Here is a 14,206-nt window from a genome sequence, read left to right as displayed (position 1 = left end):
ATCATCACATAATAGAGGCATTTGGGATAACATGATGAAAAGCTTCTAAAACAATTAAGGTTTGCTATGACAGAAATAGAGCCAATAAAAGCAGGTATTACATCAATTCATCAGATCGCCCCATTAAGTTTTCTAATAATCTCACCTCTGAAAGGCTGCAGTATAATTTTATTCTAAATTCTTTGTTTCTTGAGTAAGTTTAAAGAAGAGTTGAGAAGAAGATGAAAAGGATGATGTGATCATCTCCCAATATCCAAAAACCCAAGGGACGTCATAGTGTACCACTGGTAGGAAGATCAGCAAGAAGCAGAATCCTTGCATGAATATAAACTTATCAGTAAACATTAATCAAACTATTGTCCAGGAGCTCAATCTTGGATACTACCATGTCTTCTCAGTTACCACCGTCTCCTCAGAATCTCTGTCCCCAGACACTCCGCCTTGTTAACTCTTCTTGTAAGGAATCCTTGGTAGTGGTAGAGATGGTAGAGATGTCAATGGAGACCGTGTGGTGGTAACCATTCCCCAGGAAATTGGTTGAAGTTTTGATGCTTCTTCTTGTCTCTGGTAGAAACCTACCAAGTGCAGTCAAAGGAATGTAGTAGGAATTTAAACAAGGACACGAGGGGAGCATGTCATTAAATAAATAGTCAGTGATTATAGCTGTTATAAGCTACTGAAATCCTTGCATCTGATTGGCTCAGAGCAAATTAGTCAGTGGAAATCACCTGCAAGATACTTCATGAAAGACTCCCTAGGTCCATGTCATATGCAATTCTTGCATGACAGTTTGGCGGCATGAGGTGACTTTTAAGACTTTTTATTTTATAGATGGTACCTGTTTTGGTTGACAGCAGGTAGGAACTCTACAGGCTTCATGTAATTATTAATGATTCTTATGATCAAGACAGGTGGGTGCCAAGACAAAAAAAAATACATGCATTGAGAGTGAAACAATGACAGAAGCTATTTGGAGACGATTCTGTGGTTTGGAAATGGCTCGGCTAATCAATAGAAAATTATATAAAACATACACAATCATGCAATTTCTTGGTTACAGTATTAAACCGATCTCATTTGCTCTTGTGTGGTTTTTCTGCGGCGGCAGCAGCAGTAAGATCTTTCCATAATAGGGTACTTGAAAAGTAAGCGCGAAAGATTCCCAAGGTTTTTAACTATTCATCCCCAACCTTTTCAATTTCTCAACTAGAAATGATGAAACTTTTCAAGAGAAAGGAAATGGAAATACCACCTACGGTTAAGATAGAGTAATCAAATGTTTTTGTAATCAAGACAATATCACATTACAGAAATGCACTGAAAAGGATGTTGCTTTTATTTAAAAGAATAATTTGATCATGATAACCCGGCCAGAGGGGTGTTTTTTTTAATAAGTTTTAATGTAATTTAAAAAAGAGTACCCCAGAAGAAGGAAAATATAAAAAGATTATTGAGGACTCTCTGAAATGAATCATTCATGAGAACTATAACAAAGTGCTAGTCATTTTCACAAGCGGGTAAGATTAATCTTAGCAATTTTAAGTGTGATTTACTTGAATTTTAATTGGAAATCAATGTATTTTTTTTCTCTAAAAATTGTATGAAATAATGTCATCTGTATTACATTTAATTAGCCTTTGTAAGAATAGAAGTTGTGTCATTTATTTCTAAGTTGTAGAACATTTTGGTTTGCTGGGAAAATTGTCACAAGGCAATGACCTAATGAATCAATAAATCTTTTGTTTGAAGCTATTGTTGTCATTTATTGACCAATAAGGGAAAAAATAGTGGTTTCAGTTGCATAGGACAAGATTTCTTCTCATTTAGGTTGTGTTCATTTTTAGGGGCTTTTAAATTCTATTGGCAGATTAAGTGTTTTGAAATATACAGTGTACTCTCAGATACAAAACGCTCAACTTTTACTGGCTTTGAAAATTGTGCATAAGAACCCGCTTTTTCTTCATCATCAGTCAGTGGACAAACCGTTGTCGTCCGTTGAGGTGGCGCCCGGGGCAAGGATGTTACTTCAGACCTGCTTTCATTTTGAGATCAATACCTACTATCGGTTGGTCCCATCTCATGACCATAACATCTCTCTTGGAGCTAGAAGGGGATGGCTATGGAAAGAGGCTCTTGAAGGATAGTAGAGAACCCTTAAGACAAATAACCATCAATTCATGTTCTTATTATGTTCATCCCTTATGTTCTTGGATGTACCCCTTTTGTGTGAGCTATATTTCTTTGGGCGCTCGCTTGTACTCCTTTGTGTCAGGTGTTATTGTTCCTTTTGTCCAAACCTTGCCCCCATTGTGCTCATCTTGTACCCCTATTATGTAACTCTTGTCTTCTCTTATTCCAGTGCCAAGAGACACAATGGCTAGATATGTTTACATGTCCATATCACAAACCACAAATGCAGATTTCCACCAGATCGTTATGGTAAATGACTTTGTCCAAAAAAGGTGTGGCACTTGGCCTATTTCATGAGATGGATGGATGCATGGATTAAAGATTGATTATACAAATCTAATGGGGATATTGCTTGTAATTTGATATGTAATTTCTTAATAGTTTTGAGACTTAATTGGAATCAAATTTGCAGATAATCTTACAGTTTTATTTCAATTGTTAAGTGAGTGGTATAACCAACTAAAAATATCAAGTCCATTTTTTCTTGATTCTTCTTTAGAAGTCTGTTACAACCCTTTCCAAAGTCAGAGCATTCTTCTCACCCATCCAGCTTTGGATGCATGTTGCTTTATTTCTATTTTAACATCTTCAAGATAACAGAGGAATATATTATGCAAGAAGTTATGCAAACCCAAGCTTACACATCCAATATATTTTCAAGGTGACTTCTTTTCAGTTCAGAGGGACATTTTGAATTCCCAGTGAAGCGGGAGGGTTTGAAAAAACTAAACGCGAGTGTTTCATAGAGATGTTAGTAGATAGAGGGTCATTTGAACACTACGGCACATGAGTGGGCAATATTGGAGTATTGATTTCTTGGCTTGTTTGTGAGCTTTCTTGTAGGATTGATTTTTTGTTCGGCCGATGGAGGGCAGGAAAGTAACAAGTAGTTTAAGATCTTGTCAACAAGCAACAAAACAAGGAGCAAATTCTCAGGAAAAATCACCAACATTCAGGAGAGGATGGAAGATGTGTATGATGAAGATTTGGGGCTTCTGATTAATAAAAAAAAAAGATCAGAGAAGAGATCATCCAGGTATTCCTTGTTGACATCTTCTTCCTTGAAGGTATAGATTAAAATGTCCAAAGGAAAAAAAGCTTTTATGAACAAGAACTTTTGTCCACTAAGAACGCCTCAGGCGATGCCTTCCTCGTCAAGGAATTAAGCTTGAATTGTTCTTATTGATTACTTGTTTATGACATAGCTTCAACAATAAGTTTTCTTATTAAAGCTTTTCACAGCATCATGTTGAAGCCTTGAAATGGAAAAGAAAGTCAAAGATTGTCAACCAAAGGAAAGTGATTCCCTTAAACTACAGGTCATCAAAGGTCATGAAGTCCTGAAAATGAAGATTTTCATCAAGAAATGCACTTTTATTAAAAGATAAAATAGGATCAAAAGTAATTAGTCACATGGGAACTTGTTTTTCATAGTTCATACATTTATCTAGTAGTTTCATTTTGAACACTGCCCTCATTTGTTAGATTCATGTCCAATCCCATCAAACATCATAGTCAAATCCCCCCTTCTAAATTATACATCAATCGTGTTTATCTTTTGATATTCTTAGGAAATAGTTCCAGTTATAGAATGCTTGTGGGTAAATTAAGTGATAAGAAAAATGGACGAAGGTGTGTTGAAACCTTGCTAGACTAGTGGATATGTAAATGGCAATATTGTACTGATCGAAGACAGAATAGCCCATTCTAACTGGTTTGTTTTTTATAATTTACTTCCTGTTCTCCCTTGCTTCATTTATAGAAACAACAAGTCAAGAAAACTAACAAAATTAATGTTATCTTGCTTTTAGGAAATTTGGTTTAATAAAAGAAGATGTGATCGACAGAATATAATTGGTATTTCCTATCAATGATATATAAACCATAGAATTTATATCAATATCTGAATATTGCATATTCCTTCACTTCATTGGGTTTGTATCTATCAGCATGGACTATGCTATCAGTTTGACTCAAGTGAGGGATGGTTGAAGAATGACATATCATGAACAATAGATGGTGCTATTCAACAAAAATAGAGATGGGCTCTTATTTTGAGCGTGCATGTTTTCATGTCCAATCTATTGTTTAATCCTTTGCTACATTGATAGGCAGACCAAATATTTATTTAGTTAGTCGATTTTTCAAATAAAGTAGTACTGTTGGGTATGCGATTGTCTTAAATGAATTAGTTTCTATTTATTTATTATACCTTAGTCAAAAAGAAAAATATGTGTTAAGTAGATGTGTCTGTCCTTGGTGATTGATTTTCATACACTTGGCAAACTTTCACATCCGAAGTTTCAAAGATATGCAACACAAAATAGCTTATGTTCTCTATTTCAAACACAATTAAAGCCCACCTCTAAATCATTATCACATTTAAACAGTTCTCCTCCTTTCCTTTATTCTATTCTAGAAACATAAATCCTTCAATATAATGACTTTACACATGCTACATCCCTACATGGTATAAAAGTGTTGGAATTGTCCCTATTTAATATCCCCATGATTGTCGTTTACACATATTTCTGAGCAGCTGACAGTCTGAGATATTTACTGCCCATGCATTGTTATGATCATGGACCTATAGGTCCATGTTATGATGTAGGCCTATGTCTATGGATTTTATTTTCATCTCTCCCCCTCTCTCTCTCTTCCTTTCACTCTCACTTCTCTTCAGTTTTATAGACTTTGATTTCCATATTCAAATTCTAACTTCAATCAATTTCAAACTATATCTTCAATCAACTTCCCTTAATCATTGTTTTTGTTGTTACCTTTTCATATCTTCTTTCTTCTTCTTCTTCTTCTTCTATGGTGTGGTCCTTTCCACCTGTTCTTTATTTCACTTTCTCCTTCATTTCATTGAATTATCTGAACCTCTCTAAATGTTCCATCCCATTCTCTATTCAAGCTCATGCTTTATTCAACTTTGTTCTTTTTCTTTAATGCTATTCTTTTCTTAGTAATGTTTGCCTCTACCTTTAATCATGGAGCTATAATAGCTCTATGCTTTAATTATTACACATGTTGACATTGGGTGTTACAAGTGGACAGGTCTGCTGTAAATTGTAGAACAGTTGCTATTATTTTATTTGCTGTTGCACACAGCATCAAAACATTTACTAAGATCAACAGGCAAGCTATAGTGCGTATGATTGATTACCCAAACCAGGAGTTTATGACTGTATGATTTTATCAAAGATGTCTGTTGTTGGCTCTTGGCAGTGATTGGTAGTGTTGCTCTTACAGTCTTACTGCTGATGGTGTCGTTGAAAATGACGATGATGGTGGTGATGAGGAAGATTATACTGATTATGATGATGGAGGAGGAAAGTGATAATGGTATTTGTAGTGGTGGTGGTCACTGGTGTTGTCTCTGTTGTTAATGATGGTTGTAGCGGCGGTAAAGAAAAAGATGATTGATGATGATGACACTGATGGTTATAATCCCTAAGAAGGATGATTAGTGGGAATAGGGGGTATTGAAGGAGGAAGAAAAAGATGGATGGTAGATTATAGGGATTGTGATCAAGATGAAAGAAGAATCAAATCCCATGGATGATAATGCTTAATAAAGAGGAAGATTTTTAAGATGAAGATCATCCAAAATAACATAAGCCTATTTTCAGTGGTGAGAGGATTAGATACCACTGGTTGTCATGGCAATCCTAAATAGATTGGAAGATGGAAATTATGAGAGCATCAGTAATTGTGAAGATATTTAGATAATCATGATTTATTCATGGATTTTGCAATAACTATTAAGCCTTTTAAAAAGACAATAACATAGAGCTCAGTCTCTCTGGACAAATATCATAAACCTGCAAAATATATATAAAATTAAGTACTATGTAGGTGTAATTGATTTGTATGCTGTGAATTGCCTCTGAAGAAACAGAGGCTGAAGTAAATCTTACACTGCATTTAACATTTTGCTAGAATTATTCATCTCCCTATTCCATTGTAGCACTGGAAAGTCTCTGAGCGTAGGTAATCCTTGTACATTTAGAAAAAGAAACAATTTACAGATCATGTCTTTTTCTACTGAGGAGCAGAAGCTTTAAAAGGTCAATATGTACATTTCTTGTCTCTTCTTCAAACCTCTCCTTTTACCCTAACCAAAGAAACCAAGATGGAAGCACAGACTCCTCTCTAACATGATAATGGCCTTGACCTATGGCTGGCTTTAGTTTTGTATTTCCTACTCCACTATAAACTTCATTTGAATTCAATTTTGTCTAGCTTGAGTTGTTCTTCTCTGCATCTTCTCATGTCTTATTCAATCAAACATAGTTTTGTCTCCATATCTGCTGGCTCAAAATAAAAATATTTTGCTTGAATTTATGAATTTCGAACCACTGATGAATAAGGTTTGTTGGTGTGTTTATGAATTTGAGCCTGCAGATGTAAATTAATTTATTGTCTGAATAGATGTATATATTTTCTGATCTTTTGAAAGCTTTGTTGTTGTAGAATATAATGCTGTAATTTCAGTTACACATCTATTTTACTTATTTTAAAGCTAAAGAAATGAACAACTATGTTGATATTGCCATGACCTAAAGATCAAGAGATATCTATCCACTTAAAGACACTCAAGAATTATTCAAATAATTTGATTTTTATCCTACCTCTTATATTTTATGTTACCTATATCTGTATTTTATTTATTGTTTGATAAAACCTTAACAGTTTAATCGCAGTTCTTGCGATTGAATTGAATATTAAATCTTTGTATCTTATCGACTCGGGTGCTCGAGCAGATGATTATATATTAACGCATTATGGTCTTGATTGTGACCATATTCAAAGTGAACTTGGTCTATCATATTGAAATAGTTAATGGTGAATACATTTTGTAAGAGTGTGAAAATAACCCTCTCTCTGAACCTATCTCATTATTTTACAGAATGTCAAATTGGGACTTTCAAGTCAGATATTGGTATAACTGAATGTTCTCCGTGCCCTGCCAAGAGCCATGCAGATACAGTAGCAGTAACAAGATGTACCTGTATACCAGATTATTATCGAGCACCAGGAGAGGAAGCTGCTCATCCCTGCACAGGTAAAGATGGACAGCACCCCCTTATTCATAGTGGTATAATCCAAAAGAACTCTCATTTCATAATGGTATAGTCCAAGACATCCCTTCATTCATAGTGGTATAGTCCAAAAGAACCCTCATATACAATTCAATTTCAATTCAGTTTTCTTAACAAGAAAAAAAGGGACCAAAAATCTACGTAATTGTGGGGTCCTCCATGTCTTGTGATTACTATCCAACATTTCTCTTTCACCTCATTATTTAATTGTTTAGAAGACTATTTTGAATTAGTCGCATTTCGAGTTATGTCAGAAATACAGAAGTAGATGTTTTCGTCCAAAGAAATTTGATTTTTCCATTGCAGTATAACATTGATAAAAATGAACTTTTGGAGGCCAATTCAGGTTTTATAAAAAAAAGAATGAATCGAGGGGGGGTCGTGAAAATTTTGTGTATTTGGATACACAACTTCAAAATCAGCCCTTTCCCCCTTTTTTCATTTCTTATTTTGAAAGAATAACTGGATTAAAGTTTACTTTTCAACCATGACTCATGGAAACCGGACCCCGAAAGACTTCCCTAGGTCCGGGCTAGGTTACCTGCCTTGTTCTTTATCCATAGTTATTGTGTCTTTTCACGTGTAAATATGTGTGCGTGAGCTCACTATTTGTTTTGTAGTATCAGATGGTTCTCAATTAGATCTCTTTGACTCCACATAGTAATTTCGATGCCTCTGTTCCCCTCCCGGTGGCCCAAACGATATGATCAGACCCGTGTTTGTGGTCACGAAAAGACTTGAGTTGAGACGGAGTGTCCCTTCGGAATTGGGCATGATTTTGGTTGAAAAGATGTAATATTTGGGATCGACTTTTTTAAAGCAATTTCATTAGTAGTGTTTGGGCCATGAACTGGTTCTCATATCATTGTTGCATTTTGGAAGGATTAATTTTCATGGAAACTGGGAAGTTGGGGAAAAATAATTATGTGATATATTTTATTTTTTTCACTGAGGAGATGAATAATCAGGAAAGGAATTAAATGACTTTGTACCATGGATCCCATGCTTATTTGACTTGAAAAAGAAATGTTAACATTTGGGAAAGCATATTCAACAACCATCAACATTGGTGATTTTCAAGTGCAAAGACCCTTCAGCCAATCAGATACAACGATGCACTAGCTTTTAACAGATTGCAGTTTAAAAAAAAAATCAGCCAATCAGATACAACGATGCACTAGCTTTTAACAGATTGCAGTTTAAAAAAAAAATCAGCCAATCAGATATAACGATGCACTAGCTTTTAACAGATTGCAGTTTTAAAAAAAATCAGCCAATCAGATAAAACGATGCACTAGCTTTTAACAGATTGCAGTTTTAAAAAAAAATCAGCCAATCAGATAAAACGATGCACTAGCTTTTAACAGATTGCAGTTTAAAAAAAAAATCAGCCAATCAGATACAACGATGCACTAGCTTTTAACAGATTGCAGTTAAAAAAAAAAAATCAGCCAATCAGGTTTAACAATGCACTAGCTTTTAACAGATTGCAGTTTTTAAAAAAAATCAGCCAATCAGATACAACGATGCACTAGCTTTTAACAGATTGCAGTTTAAAAAGAAAAAATCAGCCAATCAGAAATAATGATGCACTAGCTTTTAACAGATTGCAGTTAAATAAAAAAAAATCAGCCAATCAGAAATAATGATGCACTAGCTTTTAACAGATTGCAGTTAAATAAAAAAAACAAAATCATCCAAAATTTATTCATGCAATGTTCCTCTAGATTGCTTTCTTATGAAACTAGCTAGACTCTCATCTTAATCTATTTTAAAGATAATTTACTGTAACAAAATATAAACCGATTGGGTTTGGGGAAATTGGGAAAATTGAACAACAGACAAACTGTCGTCAAAAGTGTTAAGTTGACGTGGCCGAGGAATGAAGTTTGTGTTACCTGTCGTAAAGTATGTAAATCATCTACATGAAATATGAAAATATTGTTTTCCCCCAACGAACTAGAAAGATTCTCTCACAGCCCTAGATAAACTCAAATCCATCAAGTTTCCTACTGACAGTGTTTGATTTGCTTGATATACAACCAAAACAAACTTATAAGACTGATTTGAACAATTTATTTACTTAAACCCCTTCTCCCGTGTCAGCAAATACTAGAAATGTTCATAAATAGTCATCATATGATTCTATTGCCTCATTTGGTTGTATAAATCTCCTGTCATTCAAATGCTAAACCTTGGTGAACAATATGATTTTATCACAATATTTGCCAAATTCATACTGCTGGAAAAAGTACACCCAATTTCTTACAATTGACAAGAAGCTCAGTCACTAGAGTACAAGAGGGGGCCATTTGGCATTACTGATTCAGTAACATTGTTTTGTGCCAAATCTAATGAAAGTCATTGAAATGAAGAATAAATATCATCCGTAAATATGATTCTTGCTGAGCAATTCTCCACTTTCAAAAGAAGAGACATATTTCCTAATGCCAAGACAATCAAAGCAGCAACGAATGTATTATTTTACTTAAAAATTTACCAGGGGCTCATATAAGAACACCCTCAATGCATGTTTTGACCATTTCAGAAAAAAGAATGTTCCCAAATTTTCAATAACAAAAAGAGAGTTTTTGTTTACAAATTAGAATTTTCTCCTATTAAAGCCTCTTTATTTACTAAAAAGAGTCATTGTGATAAAAGGTTGAAATACAAAATTAGTGAGCACTGAAAAGAAGTTGATTAAGGTTTTTCTTCAGATTATTAATATGGTTCTGGAAAAGTCATCATGTTATTGACCTTAACAGTTAATTTGCACATCTTGGCTCTGTTAGTCCTCATTAATCTCCTGTCCACATACTTTTCTGAAATAAGTTTACGAGGAAAACTAATTTACACCAAACATGTAATAACATTAACAAATCACATGTCAGATGTATTGGCACATCTGATATAAACATTCAAGAAAACATTAAAGGGCATTGTGCACCTTGAAAGAAATATTATAGGAGAAAAGGTGATGTATTGTGCAATCTGTTCAAGTGGATTGTTTATATGAAACAACTTGCTTACATAAATACTAAACATAAAGTAAAAATTTACAGTTCACCATGAAGGAATTCAAGAAAAAGCAGTGTCCAGTTGAAAAGTAAAAATTTACAGTTCACCATGAAGGAATTCAAGAAAAAGCAATGTCCAGTTGAATAGCAGAGTTCAGCATGAAATGACCAAAATGCACCAATTCAAGCAAAATGGAGGGGGGAGACATTAAAAACCTGCATTTAAAATGAACCAACTTGCCTAATTTGATTGATAATGGGCTTCGGATCGAGATGTTTTGTGGAGACAAAGGGAGGATGTAAATGGTAATGTAGCTTCTTCTTTGTCTGGTAAATACTATTTCATGACGGATGACTATCGCTAGGGAGTACGGGCTCGGCTAATCATGTGTATATGAAGAATGAATACCTAGGGAGTTCTATCCTCTATGTCCAGTCAACCACAAGATTCTTCAAATGTCATAGGTTCTTGAATAATTCTTGAAGATGTTTCTGGTTCTGGAAGAATAATGTGTTCAGGTATCTGTCCATATGTATTCCTTTGTTTTCTCCACTCCATGCATAATGTGGTGGAACATTAACTATTGTTATTAATCAGGCTGTTCTATGTCCCTGGCTGCGTGAGATCTGACTGACCTAGCACTTGGCAGTTGAAGAGTATGTTTCATGGGAAGTGATATTGAGATTCAGATTACAGGCATTGTCTTAAATTGCAAGATATAGCAGTTTCCTTTTTATTGATTTTTTATCTTCATTCAAATCTTTGCTCCAAGTGTATCATATCAAATCAGGGACCCATTTCATAAAACTTGTAATAATAACAAATTTGTAATAACAGTTATAGGGTGCGTTTATCCGCCACTTTTTTACCCTAGAATCATGATTTGAATCATGATTCAAATCATGATTCTGCAGAATCACGATTGCGTTTAGTCGAAATTGAATATAATCATGATTAGAATCACAAACATGAAACACGAAAAAAGGGGCGTTTGGAAAGACGTTTCTGCAGAATCACGTACGAAAATGTTCGAATAAACGATATCGTGATTACAATCATGATTATATGACCTCACTGTTGTGTCGGGCTACTTTCGGTTTGACTCTTGCCAAGCTCAAGGCGCTCTATATGCTCATTGTATGTACATATGAATTCATTTCTTGTCATGTTCAAGTTCTGTGTTGGTCATCGCATCGTCCACTACTTTTCATTTTTTGGTCATGTCTTCAACTTCAAGTTCTAGTAAATTAATTAACTGGACAGACAATGATCTCAGTTGTTGTTGAGTATACAGTATCAATATCAAATTGGATCTACGCTGAAATTCACTTCCGAACACCATTTTGGATAAACTAACAAGATGAATAGAAGCATATGGACCCTTTATAGAAGTCAACAAAATGAGGTATAGACTGAATTCTGATGGAAGCAAAAGAATTTTCGAGAGCCGAAACACGTGCGAAAAACTTCCTCTGTCAAACTGCGCACTAGTGATGCGCACTGGATTGGCCCGAATCTGAGGAGAAACAGCATTGGAATGAAGGTCGTCTAAACGCTGATTCTGTGATATTGTGATTCATGTTTGTGTTTTGAATCATGATTCAAATCATGATTCAAATCATGATTCTGGCTTGAGGTCGCATAAACGCAGCCTAGAGCTATTGAAATCCTTCTATCTGATGGCTGAAAGTAAATTTGTTATGGAAATTTGTTATTATAACAAGTATTTATGAAAAGGGACTCAGGTCTATTATCTATTATTTCAAATAAATTCATATAGTCATTCCTGCATAAAGCAACACTTTTTTATATTTCAGAATGCATGTGCTATGATAAAGTAACATGATATGACTACATATAGGTTTACTTGAAGTTCAGTCCCTTTCAATCTCCAGGCTTAGTAATAAACTAGCCTTTGAGAGATGTTATCGCTATGACAACATCTACTTGGAATTGATGAAATTGATGAGAAGTCACCTAAGGGGTGAGAGGTCATCAGTCTAGGGTCAAGAGGTCAAATGACTGGGGATTGGTGATGACTTTTTAATCAGGGTTTTACATCTTGAGGGATTACCCTGTAAATGACTGCTTGAAATTCTTCCCAAATATGTCTTCAATATAAAATTGGTAACAATAAGGAGACAAGATGAACTGTAAAGCTACAGTAAATATATAGGCCATGCAGTGGTGCATGTACAACTGTACATTAGGCCCTCTATCTTTAGGACATGACACAACAACATGACATTTAAAGAAACAAATTATCTTTTATCTCAATACTATTTATTTTTAATGCTGATGATGGATTTTCATATGTTGATATTTGGCAGTCTGAACATATTGAATATTTGACAACTAAGCTTTCCAAAAATATTGAAGAAGTTAATATTCCTGGATTATAAAATCTCAACAATGGTATTGTTTTGAGGAATAATTTTTTCAGTTTACTTTCTGATAAAGGCTTCCAAAAAAAAAAATGCAATCAATATCTGAAGATAAATGTCTGTCAATTTTTAATTTTGAAAAATAGATAAAATATAGGCCTATAGGGTTATGGCTTATTCATTAGATGACCTAAAAATGTCTGATTATAGGATAATGCCTGTGCTCTTTTAGAACAGTGATTACTCCCTGCATTGATCATACAGATTTTATTTTGACTTCATATGCCATGTTTGTGAAAGAATATCATGATGGAGTTGAAATATCATATACCCCACCCACCCACCATACCCTACCCTATCCCCCCATATTCCACTGTTTCCATCGCATCTTAACTCTTTGCGCTGTCACCTAAAGGCCTCGTCTATATAAACATCATCAAAGTGGTTTTGTTCAGGAAATCAGTCCATGAAAGGGGCGTTGCTCTTGAACATGAATGTGATCCCAAGGGCTCTCTCACCCCTTATCAAATCATATGATAAACCTCTTTCTGGTGATAACAATTTTTGAGAGTGATGAATAGGGTTATGATGATCTTTGAATGATGTTTATAGGACAACCTCCCCTGTAACAGCTGTGGCTGATATCCTTAAGATTGGAGCCAGAAGGCATATTTGACTCTCTAGATTTAAGAAATGGCTTTAGTACCTTTTCTACTCTCAACAAACTAACCAACATCTCTAAGATGATATATGGTTAGTGACCAGATGATAAGTACAAGAAAGGCTTTATACATGAAATGAAAGTTTCCCTTGGTCATGCCCCTATACTCTCTCATTAGATAATGTCTTCAATTATTAAATACATGAATTCAGGAAAAGATAACCAGAGCATGAACTGACTTGTATTACATCTGACATCCTACTCATATGTTTGAACAAATTGGGATAATCCTGTTCAGTCCATGTTGCAATCTATATTTAATTATGGTTACATTGAGATAACCTCCTTGATTTTTAGTTTAAAAAAAATATAAAGTGAATTAGGAGTTGAGGGGGCTGGTGCACAAAGGGTTGCAATAGAAAAAAAACTTAACTTGCAACCAATTAGAAGAGTGCATTTAGGACTGTTGGAACATGAATGTCTGGAAGATTGTTACCTATTCTCTGATATGAAATATGTATCCTTGTATTTTCTACATATAAAATTAATACCACTCATCTCTGCGATGGAACACTGGCAAGGCCCCTGACAACCAGACAGTTTGATATATTAAGATTATGAGACAGAAATAATCTTGAAACAAGAGTATGTTTTTTTTTTATATGCCCTCCTTACTCCAGTTTCACATCTAACAAAGATTGGAAGAAAAAAGTCAGACAAAACCTTTTAAGGACCAGCCCCCCCTCCCTCAATGAAATTGTGACACTATTATTTAAAGAAATATAATATTAAGGGAACCATGTACATGTAGATCGATATATTTTTCCTTTTCTGTACTTAACTTT

General features: G+C 34.6%; 1 protein-coding gene across 1 annotated transcript in view; it reads left to right on the top strand.

Annotated features, from left to right (window-relative positions):
• Positions 1 to 386: 386 nt before the first annotated feature.
• Positions 387 to 14,206, top strand: part of LOC129276821 (ephrin type-A receptor 4-A-like) — a 46,337-nt gene continuing 32,517 nt past the window's right edge. Inside the window, exons 1-3 of the mRNA XM_054913226.2 lie at positions 387 to 485; positions 6,164 to 6,182; positions 7,106 to 7,261. Coding sequence (XP_054769201.2) covers positions 387 to 485; positions 6,164 to 6,182; positions 7,106 to 7,261 — 274 coding nt within the window. The remainder of the gene's footprint in view (positions 486 to 6,163; positions 6,183 to 7,105; positions 7,262 to 14,206) is intronic.

Source organism: Lytechinus pictus, chromosome 14, assembly GCF_037042905.1.
Source record: "Lytechinus pictus isolate F3 Inbred chromosome 14, Lp3.0, whole genome shotgun sequence".
NCBI classification, from domain to species: domain Eukaryota; kingdom Metazoa; phylum Echinodermata; class Echinoidea; order Temnopleuroida; family Toxopneustidae; genus Lytechinus; species Lytechinus pictus.
The sequence above is the reverse complement of the archived record's forward strand: the minus strand, read 5'-3'. Positions and strand labels throughout refer to the sequence as shown.